The sequence below is a fragment of the Euwallacea similis genome, chromosome 17 (assembly GCF_039881205.1).
Source record: "Euwallacea similis isolate ESF13 chromosome 17, ESF131.1, whole genome shotgun sequence".
Lineage (NCBI taxonomy): Eukaryota > Metazoa > Arthropoda > Insecta > Coleoptera > Curculionidae > Euwallacea > Euwallacea similis.
In genome coordinates, this window is record NC_089625.1 from 2,930,696 (window position 1) to 2,950,563 (window position 19,868).

At 35.5% G+C, this 19,868-nt stretch overlaps 2 protein-coding genes and 1 long non-coding RNA gene across 10 annotated transcripts in view; 1 reads left to right on the forward strand and 2 right to left on the reverse strand.

Annotated features, from left to right (window-relative positions):
- Lar (tyrosine-protein phosphatase Lar) overlaps positions 1 to 19,868 on the reverse strand; it is a 246,844-nt gene that overhangs the window by 129,379 nt on the left and 97,597 nt on the right. For all 8 annotated transcript variants that reach the window (XM_066398112.1, XM_066398116.1, XM_066398118.1 and 5 more), the window contains 2 exons: positions 17,628 to 17,657; positions 970 to 1,061 (listed from right to left, as the gene is read on the reverse strand). In XM_066398112.1, the coding sequence (XP_066254209.1) occupies positions 970 to 1,042 (73 nt within the window). In that variant the 5' untranslated portion in view covers positions 1,043 to 1,061; positions 17,628 to 17,657. The remainder of the gene's footprint in view (positions 1 to 969; positions 1,062 to 17,627; positions 17,658 to 19,868) is intronic.
- The window catches only part of mRpL52 (mitochondrial ribosomal protein L52), a 188,491-nt gene that overhangs the window by 68,528 nt on the left and 100,095 nt on the right, over positions 1 to 19,868 (reverse strand). The gene's annotated exons all lie outside the window — the stretch shown is intronic.
- Positions 1 to 19,868, forward strand: part of LOC136414238 (uncharacterized) — a 154,202-nt gene that overhangs the window by 57,335 nt on the left and 76,999 nt on the right. The window lies entirely within an intron of this gene.

Consider the following 19,868-nt stretch of genomic DNA (forward strand, 5'->3'; position numbering starts at 1 on the left):
GACAACTCGGACTCACAATTCAAAACCAAACATCATTTTTTGTATAATTTCTTCAATTATCCACTCTACTTTGTCACTATTCTGCTCAATATCCAATTTTTTCCAAACCAATGGAATGGCCGCAAAGCAGATTTGCTTGCAAATTTCCATTTTGTAATTGTATTATTTCGTATTCAATATAAATACTTCGGCGTAAACGCTAAAAATTCCAAACTTAATCTATTTGTCGCAGAAAATAAATCGTCTATTGAATAATGAATATATAGGTTACTGGACAATGAATTATACAATGATATGATCGACGTGATGCTATTACGATTTTTAATAGACAAACTTTAAAGCCATATTTTCATTATTATAAAATATTCGTTTTAGGTGAAATTTACTACTGGATTTTATGCATTACTTCCTCAGCACCTTTAACCATTTTTACACGACATTTCACAATTTCTTTATTAATCTTTGAAGTGAAAAGCCTTTTGAACTCATTTTTTTGTCAGCAAAAATCCCCTTCATCGATTCCCCCATCATTCGAGTCAATCTCCTGTCGTGGTAATCAACATTAATATAGACGTTCAAGTCCATCACTCAAAGTAATAAAGAATTTTTGTTACATTAAGAAAAAGATTCGAACAATAAATACTAATTAAACTGAAATAACGCGGAAGCCTCGAACTTTAGTATAAACCCATAAAGTTTTTACAGCGATTTTACATCGGTTTGGCGTGTCTACGGACAACTTTACATTAAAATTTATATTTCCCCGTACCGAGCCAGACATGGTCCGGAATCGACGGCTAATTGACCACCGTTGGTTCTATCTCGAGTGCATTTTCGCAGGCCAAAATGGCGCCTGGACATGCAACGCCAAATGGATTCGCTGAATTTGTCTCAAATCGAGAAAAGACGCAAATTTCCTCTGAAGATCTTCTCGTACAAAGCGGTGAATAAAACTTGTTGCCAACTTACCATTGCTGCACACTTGCCCCAACACCAGCAGAACCAGAAAGGCCAGAAACTGACCACCCGGATATTTCAGCATTGCCGTTATTCGGGATCACCTGTGGGGGAGAAAAAGAAAAAATTTGTTACCACACGAGTTGTTCCTTTGGTGAGCTTGGAAGGACTTGGACGCTAAGTACTAGATTGGTAGAATTCAGCAGTTTCTTTGGAGATATCACAGATAAAACACTTAGGGGTATTGGTTTTTAACACTAGGAAAGTTGGTTGTAGCACATTATTCACAAGAGGAGGTGAGGGATCACAGATGAGACACTTATTTATGGTCTATTGTAGTTCGTATTCACTAATTTGCATGTAGTGTCAATGACGTGAGGCCTTTTTGCGATGATTCGACATAACGTCACTGTAGGACTCCATTTCGCTTGTTCAGGGAATTTAGGGCCAATGGCGCTGCATTGATTTCAGTTTTTATCTATGATGTTGAATTAGTATTAATATTAAAAAACAAATGTTTGAAACATTTAATACGTTTTTTATGCATTAGGAAAGCGTGCTTATAAATTTACAATAATGTTGATAATAAATACTGAAAACGAATCGACTTGTATGATCAGTGTTATCATCATTAGCTTGATCAAACATAAGGTAATTTGTCTATAAACATAACAATCCTCGATAAACTAAATAAAATTGAAAATGCATTAAACAGAAACTTTATGAATAAGTACTATATTGCTCCATTATATTCCATTATGGTATTTTAGATTTTCTTCTAAGGAACTGAACTTTTAAATTCATGAAATACGGTATTGAATAGAGTTCAAGATATATACTTATAGGCAACAATTTGGAAGATTATTTTGGTTTTGTGGCAGCAAATTTTATTCAAGGAGATTTAGAATTTCTTCAATTTTTAAGAAATCGACAGATCGTGGAATTACATAAAAAAACATTAGTCACAGAGGTGTTTTTAAGCGGAATTTTTAAGGGTTATATTTGTATTATCCAATAAATAGAATGTTAAAAATTTTTCAATTTTTTTTAATGCAATTCTAGAAGATTCAGAATTTCAGTGTTCAATAAATCGTGAAAATTTCTGAAAATGTAGGTTTTCATAGAGTTGTTTTCAAGCAGAAACTTTAAGAAAAAGTTTTGCTTTGCCCTGCAGTATCGAAATGCGGTATTTCTTAAAATTTAATGAAAATGTAACATTCAAAAAGGTATAACTAAAAATCCAAGAATAATTTGCGTTTTGCCTGAACACCGTTCGTTTTCGAACGTTAAATATGCCTCGACATTTTCGACACACTAAAGAAACTTGAAATATTATCGAGATGAAGCCTCGAAAAGAGGTGTTAATACGCAGAATCTTGGTGGATTATATCGCTTTTGCTAGAAATTAATCGACTCTAGTATATCCAGAATTTCTAGAAATTTTAGCGAAGTTGAACAATTTCCGGGAAATTTGCAGTATCATGAAAATGTAGCTTCGCGAAGAGATATTTTTAAACAAGAACTTTCGGCATAAGTTTTCATTCCTGAATAAACTTCTTTCTAGACAATACTTTTTGAGAAACCGATATATTCAAATTTGCTCAATTCCTTCATAATTCCGCTATAAAATAATTTTAGTCGTTGTCATCAAAGACACCCTTCTCTTCCACGACAAAACCAGCCACATTTTCGAAATTCGCTAACAAACCATCAGGCTGATGACGGTTCTGCAAACCACCAATCAGTGGCACAACCCTCATCCACCCCTCACAATTAGCAGCAAATTACCGGAGCCGAAAAGAAAGAAAACATCGTGACGCCACACTTTCGACGCACAACACTTAACACCACATCCCTCGCGGCCACATCTGTCATTCAATACGCATCCAATTAACTGTACGCGTAACGCGAAGTTCTTTTCACACTTCACACGTGCTATACCGAACGTTCGAGGGCGTCGGGGCGGCGTGCGTCTCGCGCCTGTAGCATGGCCACTACTAGCGTCGGGATGCCCGTATTTCGAGGTCCGATCGGCGGCGCTGCGCGTCGATCGCGTCCGACGCCTCGCCAAGAGCTGGAAAACGGGACTTTTGCTTCTACTTTGCCGTGTTCTTGCTTATTTTTGCGTTAATAATGAATCGGATGGCGGTGAGGATGGTTCATCGGTGAGCGATTAGTCCTATGCTCTGAAATGCATACTATTTTGTCAGGACGATATTATGTGACTGAAGTGCAAAGGTGCCATGAGAGTAATAATTATTGCTGAAGAACTTTCTATCAAGGCAGCATTTAAGGACGTTTAACGACGGAAACAAAAATCACGAATGTAAGTACGCTTATAGCCATCAACATTATTACGCATGTCTATTTGCTTGAATCAGTAACCAAACCCCCAAAATATATAGTAGTCAATGTAGAAAAATAAAATTATAAAACTCGCGTCCCCAATCGCTTTAGACAATACGGCAATACAAATGAATATAGTTAATCAATGTAGTAAAAATACAGATACATACAGAAGGAACTTGGGGATCTTGCCGCAAATAAGAGGAGCATACATTTTTATAATTGATAAGAAAGAGAAAACATCTCATTTTAAAGCTGCCGTTTTACTTCACTGAACAGTTAAATTTGTAACGGAAAAATGTACCATTAGAAATGTTAATGGCTATGTGTCACGCAAATTGTATTTCAGATCAGCAACAAAAAAACAATAAAATGGCAGTTGCCCTCACCTTCATCTAAAGAAATAATAACTCAAATAATGTCAGAAAAAGTGGTGAATGAAAATGTTTTGTGTTAAGAAACTTTACTGAGTTTTAACAAAATACTACAGTTAATAACCGACATATTTTGGGGCTGCTCCTAACTTGTGCGCGTTAGGACTCGTTGGTGCAAATTATGCTCCCAAAATGTATTTAACGTGCATACTTACTATGTGATGATCTGCTTCTTTTCTGGACCAAAAAGGTTGGATACTTTTTTTGTATATAGTTGGAAATATGTCTTATTATGTATTTCTAGAATATTAAATGCAAATAATTCATCGACGTGCGTTATCTGCAAAAGCGTAGGAACTTGAAGAAATGGATGAGATTTTCAGCTTAATTTCTCTTTTCCCTATAATTTTTGTGCGCGTCTGGTTATTGTCAAATAAATTCGTGCATTTCGACAAATTATTAACGATTTTTGGTTTATTCAATATATAAGACTCACTGGCGTACTTTGTCTCCAAACACGTAGAAAAGTAAGTACGTGAAAGAAATTATTTGCTGTTTCATTCCTCCGTTCTTTGCCCTTTCCCACACAACACTGGTTTCTACTAGATGAATTTATTAATTCCTAATAAATTGAAGAACCTTAGAGTGACTATACAATAAACATAGCTTAATGGCGAAAGTAATATTTGAAAAGCACTAAAAATTGAGGGTGTAAAATATGTGAAATTTAACAAACAAATAAAAAATTTGAAATTATTAGATCTACATAATTCATTGATGTACGTTGTCTCCATACTCAAGAGTACTTAGAAATTTGCAGAATTTTTCTAAAGCTCTAGAAAATGTGACTCAATCCAAACGACGGCTAGAAATTCTGGAGACATCGTAAAAAGTTCCTCCCTTTTCTCAAATTGGGAAAACTAAATATTAAAGATGATCCCAGATGTTGTGAAGAAATTAAAAGAGAAATTTTAGAAATTCTGAAAAGAAGAAAATTTTAGAAAATCCTTGCATTTGTAGTATGAGACAAAACAGAGTGATGGAAAAACGACAATTTATAGACCAATATGTAGATGTCTTTAACTAAGGAAAAACACCGTTCTTTATTTTTCAAGGAAGGAAAACATTACAACTGCAATGGTTGAATTAAAATTTCCAAATGCCTCCTCTGCATTTTTAATAAATTTTGCGATGGCTTAAGAAGAAAGGTCGATCTTTCATCGTTCCATAATTTAGCTCGCCAGATCCGGCTTCATCTCTGGAAAATGAATATTTGGACTGACGGTACGGAAGTTAGAAAACAAAAACTGTTTGTTCTCTTAGCCAGGGCTAGCCGTCCATTATTAACGAAGCTGAAATTCCTCTATTTCAAATGACATTAAATTGGATCTCTTATTTATGACTGGATCTCGCGGAGTATCTTTAGACCTACTATAATGAAAAATTACCAGAAAATATTAAGAAAACGACTAAACTAAATTTACAAATATGCGCAATAAGAAGTAAACATTTCTTGTTCCTGGACCGCAAAAAGTATTTAATGCGGTAAATCATCACAAAACAAGAAAACTATGGCCTCCGTGCTTCATAATAGGTTTAGGAATATTCGATGCGCGTCTCCCTTTGAACTTCGAAATCGCATTCGCAATTATCCGATGAGCTACAATGCCCGAATGAAAACCGAAGCAAATCGTTAAAACGCAAGATAAATCCAACCTAACGATCCTGAAGGGTTAGCGGAGGTTTCCATCTAAATTTGGTTCTGAAAACATTCTTTTATTAGCATCACAAAGCAATGTCCACATACATCCGTATTACGGAAAAAGTTACTTTGACACGTTAACACGTCTATACGCTGACGTGTCAGTCCACAAATTCCCGGCTTATCTCTCAACTCAGTAACTTTGGCAACAATTCAAGCTGAAATTTCGTTTCGTTTCCTTGCCCGTCGCAAACTTCTTGTTGACATTTGAAAAGTGTCTGTTTAACCGCAAAGAAAACTTTCGGATCATCCCAATTAACATTTGAAATTGTTTTCGTCTGCCGGGAATTTGTTAAATTATCACCTCTTTTCGAGGTACCTGCTCCACGGATTTCCCAGATGTTCGTTAAAAAGTGGACACGAGTAGATTATGTAACTTGCTCAGAACAAAAGTGGATCTTTTTGTGCTGAACCCAGAGGTTGAAGGCGGAATCGAGGCTAAGCCCTGCCACTAGACTAAGCACAACAAAAGCCTTCTACTCCGAATAAAATATACCATTTTTCTTCAATTATCAATGAATCTGAATAATTCATGTTTATTATTAATGCAATTATTGCAACGAGATTTTAATGGCATTTATTCCTAGGAATATTGGAATATCCATAAGCATTATGGAACCATATAATAAGACAAGTTGTCCCTATGATATAGCAATTGATTAGTAGTAGTATTGCACTACCATGAAGTGCAGTGAGTTTATGAAACAACTTTTACTCCTGAGCATGCAGCAGCATGCAAAAGCAGCGCTTTATGTACGTTTTCTGGGGTAAATAAATTTGCATTTTAAGACCGTAAATTTAATTTTGGGACTGATTCAAAATGGTAATAATAAACATAAGTAAATATAGAGGGTGATATTTATGTATCGAGACAAACTTTAAAAGGCAAGTCCTTGGAAATATGAAGATAAAAAATGGATATTAACATGGGTCCGTAAGAGTTAAGTTCTCGAGATACAGGGTAGTCAAATTCAAATTTCGATTTCGATATTTAATTATATTTTCGAACAAGAACGCCGAATTTTGAGGAAATTTTGTACATTGGGAAAGTTGGGTATGTGAAACTAAAATTTTCACCCAGTTTTTTGATTTAATGGAAAAGGACGCAGCATACTGTTATATATATGAATTATATATGAATTTATACAGCTATAACTTTTTATAGTTTGCAGTATGTAATTTTTTTGTAAAAAAAATAATTCTTTATTTATTTTTATCGATAAAAGGCATAACAATGGTTAAACAATTGAAGTATCAAAATAACAAAAATAAATAGTATTACTCGTAATAGACCAATGATATTTACAATAATGTTCAAAATTACTGCCGCCTATTGCAATACATGCATCAAACATTGGTAGTCCGACTCATTCGAATATACCTGGTTAATAATGGCAAAGGACTCAAAAAACTTGTTACTTAGAACGACTTCAAGGGATCTCACAAAAAATATCTAAAGAAGTCATATCCGCTAGTCCGGGAGGCCATGCACACCGTCCTAGTCTTCTTATCCAACGATTAGGGTGGTTGTCGTCCAGAAATAGACCGACATCTAAACTCAAGTACGGTAGTGCACCATCGGCAATGAACATCTTCGGCTGGACAGTTGTTCAATCTTCAAAGAGATCGTACTCTAAAAATCTTTGATACTATTTTTGACGCCAAAGTCTATGTGGACGAATTCATGGTCAAATATGGTGATCATTGATAATTTCTAACGTAAATGTTTAGCAAAAATTGTACTTGTAAAAATTTATGTTTCGGCAGGCATTGTCAGGTTTTTAAAATGCCCTGTCAATAAATTTTCTTATTTTATTGTCAAGAAAACGTATACATTGCTTTCAAAGGTTTGTATTTTATCATGTATTTCCGCTTTAGGGGCAAATTATAGAGTGTATTCTGTTATCTTGATAGAAAAAGTTAAAATTTCAAACTCGTTTTTTTTTAAACAATTATTTTAGCGAGAATTCTTAAGAGTGTATTTTATCGACAAAAATGACTGGAGAATACATTTTTTTTATCTAAAAATAATATACTGTGAGCGATAAAATGTTAATGCTCTTTACGTTTAGGTAATCACAATATGCAGCGCCCTATATCGGTAAACAAAAAAATTGAATAATTATTTGAGTTCCCCATGATCAACTTTTCAGGTATGCAAATATTCCTCAGAATGTTGCGTTATTGTCCAAAAATATACTCAGTACATAAATTTAAAATTTTAATTTGAATACCCTGTATCTTGAAAATTTAACAGTTTGCGAACCAATGTTAACGTGAAATGTTTACCTTAAGATTCTTCAAAAATTAACCCCTGAAAATTTACCTACCAATTTCATTAACGTTCTATGCATGTATAGAATTTTTCATTCAGTTTGGTGTATTTATAAAAGTAGTAGACCTCATCGAAACGATTAAAGCGAAGTATTTTTCGATGCAATTGTTCGACGAGTTCCGGATGGTTCGGGCTTTAGGTATGCATTGTTAAAATAAATTTGAAAAATTTTCCATAACAATCCGAATAATATTCAAACGCATAATTTGCAGATAGTCGAATGCAATTATCTAATTATAAGGAAATAAAATATTAATGCGGGAGATCTTTTTCCAAAGTACGAAATACGAATATAATAACTCTCCTTGATCCCTCTTAGTCTGGCTGTAATTAAAGTTGAAATGTCCAATTTAAAAAGACTTTGGTCAGCTTAAGCTGAAGCTCGCATTTAATCAGCGCGCGTCAGGAAATGATTACGTAAAGTAACGTACGAGGTGTATTCACGGGTCAAATCAATTAAAAGTTTCACAATGCAGATGTGTCGTAGTTTTCAGCGTCCATTCGTACAAGTTTATTTAAATAAAACAATCGCCGAAATTTAATTAAACCGGCTAAGCAGAAACACATCATACCGGCGGCGGTTATGGGAACATTACAGCTTGTCTATGCGAGCCGGTTGGCTCAGTTAATTTTCCAATCTGGTTCACAACAATCAGCGCATACAATAAGCTCATCTCCTGTACACCGACCCGGTAATTGAAGGTTTTAATCTCGCCGCTCCGAGAAAATCTTCGATGATATTAAACACAACACCAGGAGTCAGCGCTAAACATGACGCCTCACTGCTTTCCGTAATATCTTTGTCAGCTCGTGTTTATGTTCTATCGACGGCATTTGATTGTCTTTTGTCCCGGAAAAATCCCAATTTTCAAAATATATAACAAGAACCGGCCGAGAAGTTATCACAAACTGCCATAATTTCAACAAGCAGGAAAGTAATTAGCTTAATAATTTCTCGAGTCTGTTCGGCGTCTTCGTAGTTTTGGGGCCTTTTATCATCCCAGTAACTTCTTACCAGTCTCGCCAAACTTAATTTCCGACTGTAAAGGCACATTTTGGACTATTTAGGAGACCACAAGTTAAAGCCCGTACACACACATCCGCGGTTTCCAACCGTTCCCCATGAAACTTCTGACGTGTTGCTAAAATGCAAAATTAATGCCTCAATTTCGAACGATGAAAATCGCCGTCTGAAAGTGTTTTTGTGTGATGCCACCCGCGCAAATCGGGTTGTAACCACTGTTTCGGTCTCTCTGATCACTTCGATTCAATATTACTTTCGAGCGTCGTGTTACAAAACGTGGAATTGGAAAATTCCCACCCCTCATCACTGGGATATTTGGTTATAATCCGTCAAAAAGCCGTTCAAGAACTGGCTTGCACCTGAGCAATGTTCCGAACCGTTCAGTCATTTGTACGTTCACATAAGCGCAAATCAGCGTACACGGAATACAATGGCTCTGCTGGTTCTGCTATCACTTCGATTCAATCCCACATTCGTGTGAGAACAGTAATTGTTGCGCACTCCGTTGTATAACGTAGAATTGGAAATGTCGCGATTTTCATTGCTTTAATCGCTTCATTGCTTTTCGTTGCCATCGGTTGCAGAACCATTCCAAACCTGTTTTGAGTCGGCGCAAAAATTACTATGATACTACTTCCAACTGAACCTCCAGTTACTTGTATGAAGCTACGGAGTGCGCACTCCAGTTTACGAAACTCACCGTCCAATTACGATTCAGTTAAACGTCCTAACTGAACATGGAATCTGTTGGGAACCGTTCGTGCACGGTTTTACCGGTGCTCATTTAAAAGTTCAAATCGGCAGAGAACTGCTCTGAAGGCTTGCGCATTTCCATCGTTATTGTTACACACCCAAATAATTTAATCTGACATTCGTTGTCTTCTGATTCCGAATTTTTTCCGTTTTGGCGTTGATAATTAATGATGGTTTAAAAAGGTTCTGTTTCGTACTTTGTTCACCAATCCTTTTCAACTTACAATTACGTAGACACCTTAACAAAACAGTTCTGACGTGTGCGCACAAATATTTCGCGATTACTAAACGATTCTAGAATGGTTCACAGTGTAGGACGATAGCGAACATACATATGACTGATGGAAATTAATGAACTTAATTGCTGCCAGGAAAAATATCTTAAAAAAGTTTTCCAATTCACTTTCAAGATGATCATATACAGTGTGTCAATTAGAGAACGAATCCATTTACCAGGAAACCTCTCGTAAAGCCACTGCCTAAGAGGAAGAAAATGATATTGTGGAACTCCATCTTGTTGAAAATGAAGACGATCTTGTAAAACGCTATTACCAGCCGCGTCAACGTGATTTCCTAAATTCGTTGTTGTTAACTGATCTATTATCTCTTCTAGCAGATTTAAGTAAAGCTCACCAGTTAAGTTTTCCTTTACAAATAAAAGGTCAATTACGGCATTTCCAAGAATATCAAACCAAACATTTACTTTTTGTGAATACTGTGTATTATCTTTTCTAAATAGTCGGGGATTTTTATCGCTCCAATATCGACAATTCTATTTGATGACATGTCTATTAAGGAAAAACGTAGACTCATCACTAGAGCAAATGTTCCTTAAAATATTTCGGTTGTCATCTATAAAATATATTATTGTTGCACAAAATTGGATCTTTCTTTCAAAATCGTCGTCAAAAAGTTGAAGGATTTGCATTTCATACGGGTGAAATTTATTTAACTTTAGCGCTTTTCTTATTGTTTCATGAAACATTCCTACTTCATGTGCTACGGTACAAACGGAGCTGATCGAATCGGTAACGAAAAAGCCTACAACTTCAATTTGAGCTGGTTCATTCAAAACAGGCATATGAACTCTCTTTTGTTGACAACGGAACCAGTTTCAGTAAACTTAGCAACTAATTCCAGCACGTATTTATGTTTCAAATTAGTATTAGAATTCCTTTTATTAAAAATTCTCTGCTGTTCTTCCTGCGTATTTTCCACATTCTTCATAGATGAAAATAATAATCTCTGTTCTTTTTTGTTGAAGCGTGTGTACCATTTTTTTAGATAACCTTATAAACACACAACCTTTAACTCACAAAAACAAGTTTACAATAATAATTATCTAGTAATTTTACAAAAAAGTCAAGAATTCTCTTGTCCTTTTTTTAATCGAGTAGTATTATTATTATTGTTTTTTTACAAGTAGAATATTTAAATAAATGCATTAACAAATACAAATAAACAAATAAAAGCGAAAATAATTATCTGTTGTTTATAAAACCCAGCTTCAAGATTTGGAAGAATTGAGGAAAAAAATAACTGCTACGTGTAGAGAACTTAAAGTAGAAGTTTTTGTGAATTTTAGAATGAAGTTTGAAAACAGACTTTGTTACTGTTCAGAAAATAATGAACATTTTGAACACTTAAAATATTAATTAACAACTTTTCTACAATACAATTGGTACCGAAAATTGTTTATGGTCTGGACATGATTTTTTGAAAACCTCTCGATGGAAAAAAGGTACATTTAGGAAGGTAATCGAAAGACCTTTCAAATGAGGTATAACTCGGCCCCCCTTCCCATTTAAGATTTTAGTAGTTGTTCCACCCCCTCTGGAGGGGACGTGCAAGTTAATAAAAAAACGATTTAAAGAAAGTCCCCTCTGAAAATAAAATAGGCGTGTTTTTGCATATTTACATATTTCCCATAATCACCGAAATATCGAGGGTGGTTAGTTTTCAAATTGACACACGACACGTATGTATGTATATTGAATTTTAACTACTACTTCTTCGTCAAACTGCAATACAACTATTATTCAGCCAGATGCACAAACTTTAGAACTTTACTGAACTAAATCCTTCAAAAACACGTATACATAAATCACAACCAGAATAGATATGAAGACTTACTAGTTTCATCCCACATAAGCTGCCCTTCCGAGTTTAGAAATGTAGGTACTTTTAAATCTTTGTTGGCCAACGAGCATCATGTCGGCTTCTGTTTACTAAGTTCTAACGAACAGGGATCTTTTTGAATCGTATCGGCCAGTTTGATCTGCAGCAAATTATTTTCCGCAGTATGAAATGTTCCCTACAAACGGAATGGACAAGTCGTGTTTACTCGAAGGAACTACTTTTGAAAAGAATCTTGTTTGCTTTTGTGTGTGCCGGTTTGAAGAAATATGTGTAAGTCAAATGGTATTCAAGTTAGCTTCTTGAATGTCTGAAATTTTAACATGAGAAAGGACTATTTTCATTTAACAGATGCTTCTTCACAAAATACACAATTCTTCATCAGGTGGGCAAATACGTTGTAAAAATAAATAAAGTAAAAACAAATCTTTAATATATCGTAAACGCCTTCGGAAAGGGAAACGTTATTTTCATAAGACCAAACTTTGCCTTTGAAAAATAAATGTGTTCCCAACAAGCTGGCAGACAGATGAAAGAATGACACGCCAGACTAACCACAGAGTTTCAGGAATATCATATAAATCCCCAAAGAGTCGGGTTTCATCTAGAGGTTTGACGTTTTGATGTGCTTACACGAGTATTTTAAAAACATGACATAACGTTGCAAATAGGAAATTAACTTCAATTTTTCTAGCACGAAATATGGGGAGAACGCTCGAATCGTGTTTCTTTCATCTAAAATCCACGATAGAACACAAAACTACTTTATCGGAGAAAGTTGCACAATGAGAGCTGAAACTTTTTGAAGACACTTAGAGTAATTTGATTTCTTTCCGATAAAATCGATAATGAGCATTTTACCGAGCGATAATGATTAAGATAATTCCAGATCGTGTGAGCCAGCCCTAAATATGTGCAACGAGTCCCGATCGGCCTATGGACTGATCATATTTCTGGCTGTGTCTGACAATCCTGAATCGGTTTACTGTTTTGCTGAAACAGACCTATTTAAACCGAATTTAAATTAGTAAAGGTGTTTGAACTTTACATAGCATTTCAGGTCCGCCAGGGGATTAAAGAGATTGCTATTTAAATTGCAAAATTTGATAATGGCACTGTTTTTTCAACAGCTTCTATTTTCGGTTTATCTGACGGGATTAGCATTGCGCCCACAGTCTAATTAGTAACACATTTATTTTTAATTTTCCCCGCAATTTCCTTTCAACCCTAAGAAATGTACTATAAATTTTATGTTTTCTCGTTTCAGCACAAAAGCTTTTATTAGCTTTTGTTTAGCATTAAAATTAGGTAATTTAACTTCCAAGAAAGTAATTTGCATTCAATAAACATTTTATCCCCCTTTGAATAATAGACCGAAACTTTTGATGTAATCCGCTAAACAGTATATAAAAGTACCTAGTATTCACTCGCTGCTGTACAAACTCATCAACCTCTTGAATTTATAATGCTGCTCTAAAGTAAATTCATAAAACTTGCCATTGATGAGGTTAACGCTAACTTCCCTTATACAGGAAATCGAAGGAAGTTGGCGCCTCAAGCTGCAAAATTAATCTGGCTTTTATACGTCGCAGTGTAACTTTAGCAGGACGAAGGTAAAAATTGGAAGTTCGGTCGGAAAGTCAGGCTTTTCATTACTTTCGCAATGGACACGTTCCTGGTTCCTTTTATTGGCTCTTATTGTCAGCTGTACCGATGCCTAAATTGCCAATAAGACCCATTTACAGACACAAAAGTGCTGCCAAAAACTACGTTTAAGGAAAATCCCCGTTTTATAATTAGCCACTACGTGGCGTATTCCAGGAAAGTCTTAGTTTTTATCACTTTCATTAATTAATTGAGTTCCCATAAAACTTCTTAGAAATGGTAATGAATGGAGGGCTGGGCTATTTACATAGTGCGTGGCTTGAATGGCGATAGGAAATGCATATGGGGGCTATTCTTGTCTAATTGCCATGAAATACTGCAGCAGGCCTCCTGCAAGGGCTTGACGTAGTGTATGTGTACATATGTAGACGGAAGTGCCAATTTACATAATATAGTAACGGTAATAGCGATGACAAGGTTGGTTACACTTTCTTCAGCAGGCGCCGTTAATGTCCAAGAGAAACGCGAAATAGATGTTATTTTACGCGTATTGCGAAATATCCGGAAATTTCAGAAATTTCGCTTCAGCTCACTGCGGGATATTAAATATTAATAAAAAGTTCCCTTTGCGGTCACTTTTTGCGTTGCCCCAAATAAAATATATTCCTACGTTTTCCGGTAAATTAAACAGCGCTCTTCTGGTAAACCAAACCTGACACATTAAACAGTCCTGTCGTCTATTCGTAAACAAAACTCGCAAAGATATATATTATATAGAAACTGGAAGAGCTGAGGGATAAAATTTTAAAAACATACATTTTTTTTGGCCCTGCATTTCAATTACGAAGAATTTTTGAATACGTCTGAATAATTTGCTGCTTGACTCCGGTCACCTAATTTCGGAGCACCCTGTGTTGTATTACAATATGACATTGTTCCCTAATAGTCCCCTATGCAAACTGCGGCAACTGTGCAACTAAAATTCCTCCCAATTAAAATTCCGTTTCACCCAAAGGCGGCATTTAATTAAAATAAGCGCAGTGCATTTTAAAGTTTCGCAACGAAGTTTAATTAGTTATTGAAAGGCGACATTTTTTCGATTTCATGTCGATGAATCGTAAAATTAAACTAGATTCGGCAAATAATTTGCAAAATGATTTCTTCTTATGCGGAAAAATATCCATTTAAGTTTTAATTGCCGCTGAAAGTTGACCGTTGCGGACACGAAGAAAGCATAAAAGTTGACTGCCGCTTTTATTTGCATAGATCCTCGACATGCAACATTTTTTTTTCAAATATCTTCGCGAGACAATTTTAAGTCGAAGTCTGCATGAAGAGGTTATTGTCGGTAATTTCTTGCAGTGGCGGCAATTATTCACGATCGAATTGCGAAAAGAAACACGAACGAAACATTGAACGTTATAAACGAGGTGGGTGGGGCCAAGTTTAAGGAAACTTGTTTCGGAATAATAGGGTTCATTCGGGGGATCGATGGAATCAAAGCGGAAGACTAGGGTAAAGTAATAATAGGCTGGGATATATGGATAAATAAAATAGTTTAAATAATGGACACTCGGAAATTTTAATGAAGCCCGCAACGGGGTTTTATTAAAAAAACAATGAAATAATATGTTTGAAACCTGCAATTGATTCATTGATTGCCGGCGGTGAAATGCTACAGGCGAATAAATAACCTTTCATTTTAACAGACGCGCCCCATAATAAATCTATATTTTAGAATTGCGCTATTATCTTGACTCTGGGTCTCTGTTTTTCCTCTATACGCGCTACATCTTGTTCCAAGGGCGTCTAGTACTGGTCCGATTTCAATTGGCTCAATTTCATAATTTTTGTATCCAGGAAATATTCCGGCGGAATTTATCAATGACTGCTTCGACTCAATTGCCTCCTAGACTGAAGGAGTAACCTAATACCTTTTAAAGCGTATCGCCTTACAAAGATACACTTTTCTCTATAAGATCAATATAACGAAGTACTTCGTCGCCCGTATTGTGTTACTTCATTGTCAGCTAAGTGCACGAAGTTTATGTTTCAGGTGTCGTAAAATTTAGAACCTCTGAATGATGCGTATTACCATGACATTTACATAGGAAGATGTTGATGAAGATAAAGTTACCGAAACCCTTGTACGTCAAAACGAACGCATTCGCAAATACATTAAAAAAACTTCGTCGAGATATGACGTGTTGTTTATCAACACTCCCCAGTTAAACACGATACTTTTAAGGAAGTCAATTTCGCTCTTTCCAAAGCAAACAAACATGTTCCCCACATTATCGATCGATCCTTGTTTAATTCTTCCCTTTGGATCGTCTCATTCCAACTCTAATAAATTACACTTTCCAGGTATGTATTAGTGTAATTGAAAGCCAGGCGATTCTCGTCATTAAACGTGGTGGAATGAGTTAATAATTGTAAATATGTGTGTTATTCCTAATCTACGCTAGTTCGTGAATATAACGATGGCATCGAGCTTACTAATTTCCATTAGGAAAATTGCGAAAACATCTTTTATTTTTCATTTGAAATTCCCCCTAAACGGTAAAAAAACGATTTATCCTAAGCCACATTTGCTGCATTTCCGATAAATTTTCTGGATTTCGGTACAATTTCCGAAATTTTGTCACGTTTCGGCTCCTCTCTTCTTAAATTTCCTGAAGAAAAAGATAAAATGGTTGCTAATGACTATTCACAGAGCAAAACCGCCAGGTGTCTCCTTTAACAAAAAATGTGCCAATATGATCGAATTTGATATCAGAGGCGCACTGGTCACATTCTGAAATGCGGGTCGATAAATTGTCATTTTGTGCAAATGTCCTGGAAACTAAAAAATTAAGGAGACACACGTGATTTTCTACCAGGTGAAACCCCTAAGTGTTTTCTTTTAATTGAAAAAATTGGTAACTAGTAAAAATTGAAAACGCGGATGTTCTAGACGCCCACTGAAATATTCGTGCAATAATCCACTGAATTCTAATTTATAATTCTTTTTATCATTTTTTCAGGTAAGTAAATATTTGCGCAGATGATTGGACATGTTAGGAAAGAGTTGGAGGTACTTCCGCATAGCGATCAAGTATTAGAAAGGAAAGAGGATATTGGGCAAGCCAGCGACGCGTATTTCTCCTTACTGGTTTCATCAGGCATGTGTTTGTACAAAGTAAGTCCGAAGATATACGTACATGCGGGTGTATGCTAGAAAGGATCGAAAAAGAAAAAACTTTCTTAACATGTCCGCTCATCCGATTTGAAAAGAACTTGTGCCGCCTCTTTATTGGTTAAAAACCAGAGGAGTGCATAGCTGACGTTTGAAAATATTCAAAAACTGAACCGAACTCTTGAATCCTACTGCAAACAGAAAGTTTAGAATGTTGTGTGACTTGAAAAAATCTTGTTCCGCATCCGATTATTAGAACTGCTTGATGAATCTGATATTTCCATAAAAATCATTTTTCGTTGATTAAAAATGAGAGGCGTAGAGGGTGAGCAACTTGAGATATTTAGGTAAGAAGTCTCGGAAATTATTAGAGATACAGAACAACAACCAAAGCGCTCTCGATGTCTTTTTTTGCATCCAAATCTAATGAAGTTATCAAAAATTTTCGATCGAAGGTTGGCACATACATACATATTTTTCTTATCAGTTAAGTACGGTACTGAATTTTAACATGAATAATTAAGGAAATTTTCAAAACCTAATCGAGTTTCGCTATGAGAAAAATAATCAAAACCATCTCAACAAGAGTTTTCACGCACTGAAACAGGGCAAATCGCAAATCTCAATTTGATCACCGGATCCTACGCTCCGATGCGTACTATGAAAACGTTTTCCATTTCGGCGAACATTACAATCATCATTAACATTGTCTCCATACTCATCATCATTGTCATAATCCTATCCGCCACCACTTACAGCATCAACATCGTCAACCAGGTGCATTTTATTCACTTTACAAACTTTGACGAAGGTAAGGGCCCGTTATCCAATTTGTTAAGACAAAACGATGGCCTGCGAAGGGGTTTTCATCATTGGCCGGTGGTGCCCCTGGGACACTTTATTGCGAAAAACACTTAGGCGGAACGAAATCTTTATTTAGAAGATTGCACTCTGCTAGTTCGTACCGTCGTCGCCAGGGTGATTCGCATGTGTTCGCCTTGAAACTTTTATGGACTTTCCAAAGATAAAAAGAACCCTGGTTTGGGCAAACTTCCCCCTTTTCTAACGCCTAATGGTCTCCTCTACCGGCGAATTAAAAAGTTTTTTCGGGGATGATTATTACAAGATTTTAGGTGGGGAGCTCGCATCATACTTACAGGTCGATCTGCCACTCCTCCTTAGGAGCCCTGCAACAAAAGACCGTGATAATTAATGGAAGGAAAAACAAATGGTCCACCTACATCTACGGGCTGCTTTTAAGTATATTACGGCTAAAATGAAATTTTAATATAGCCACTTAAGCCGGCTTTAAGCCTCCAATTAGGCTCCTATGTATACAGTGAAAAAAGCCCTACAGATAATCTTAACGTGAAATATTCATTTCAGCCGCGGACCTCGCTCATAAAATTCCTCTTTGCAAATTTTACTTAGACGTTAATTACTGTTTAATAATTAAAAGAGGGTTTCTTTCCATTAAACTTTCAACCTTGTCCCTATTTTGATATGAGCACTTTGCTACTACGTGAATAATAGAGGCATTAATGGTTAGCATGAATGAGTAAATTATTATAATTAAAAAAAAGTGTTATTGGAGATAATATTTTTTCGATGTATCATGGAACTCTAACTGACATTTTCAGAGACGTTAAAAGGAAGTTAGTTGCCTAAAAACTCGTTAAAGAAACCAAAAAACTATCAAATTATGCTCAAAATATTGAATATTATTTTTATTATCATACACTTTTTTATTTATTAAAGGAAAAAGTAGCATTTTTTCAGTAGCAGTTTGAAACTTTCAGGATGCTGTTGATGTCAATCAACTTTATTCCTGTAAGAATTGGTTAAATAAACTTTTGAATTTGAGCTTAAATCAGACATTCGCCTAGGAATAATAGAGAAGCAATGTCACAGTCTTTCAATTCATTGCAGAATTTGATTTGAGGGTTCGATAGAGGTTAGACGAAGTTATTTTTATACAAAGTTATTTTAAAAAACCTCTCGAATGGGAATCAGGTTGTTGAAATGACGAGGTTATTTTTTTACAAATTTGTTTGCCAATTTTTTTGTAATTCTTACTTCCTTAATGTTCGTTTTCGTCCTTTTTTTCTAACCTTTTTTTATGATATGTTTCGTAGTTCTGAAAGATGAATTGAAGTCAAGCATAATTTAAAATTTTGTTATTTAGATTTAGATAGTTAAATGGCACTGAAGGAGCAAGCGCACTTACGCACCCAGCAGAAAGTAATTTTTCTCTCCAAAAATGCATAAGTTTTTGATCAATGTATTCGCTACGTTGATTGTGACTCACATTTCGAAACCAAACCTCAATTCTGTGTTTAAATCCTTCAATTATCTGCTTTATTTTGTGGCTACATACTCAATTTCATTCTCTATTTATTTGTAATAATCAATTACAACCAATGGAACGGCTCCAAAGCAGATTGCTGGCAAATTTTCATTTTGTAATTTTATTATTTCATATTCAATGTCAATGCTTTGGCGTAAGGGCTAAAAATTCCATACATAAATTATTTTTCGCGAAAAATAAATCTTCTATTCGCTAGGTATCGATCTGAAGCATTTTTGGAAACTTAAAATTCCTAAGATTTTCAGGTCTGATGGTTTAAAATTGAGAAACCGGGTCGCAATTTTTCCATCTCAATTTTGAGAAAATTAGTAAACAACTACCAACCTCGAAATGAAAAAAATCATCGTAATTAAAGCTATTTGATAGATTTTTAGTCTCGATCTATCGAGTCGATCAAGACACCGATTGGACCTACCTCTGCTTAAACGACTGTTGTAACTTTGAGTTGTTGCTCACAACAGGAACGTAATTGATATAAAATTTAAAAACAGTGAACTGTTTATAACATTCACATTTCCAGAGAAGTCTCCATATATGATTTGCAACAAATCCCCGCTTTCCAAGAAGGCAAAACGTATTTCAAATCAAGCAACTGCAAATATGAAAATGTAACGTCGACTTTTTAAGCCGCAGCTCGTCTACTCCAAATTGAAGTATACACATAAAGGCGGTATTATTCTCCGCAAAATTTCTATCTGTATTTGCAAGGCACTTCTCTCATTGCGCAATGGTTTATTTGCATACATTTCAAATTATTACTCGAAACCGGAATTTTTCTATTTCAGCTCTCGACGTTGCAAAAAAAGTCTGAGTTTTACCCATCAGCGAGTTTTTAAATTAACTCGAAGGCAAATCTGTGTTATACGTTGTCAGTTCGGTTGTCAATGGAAACGACCTAATGTTTTAATCATCCCAGGATCTGAACAAACAAAAGGCCGAACCCTTATTAGATGCCCTGAGCTGGCCGGTTAAAACCCGCAAGTAATTAATTCTGGATCACATTTCACCCCATCCGTTTACTGGTTTATTA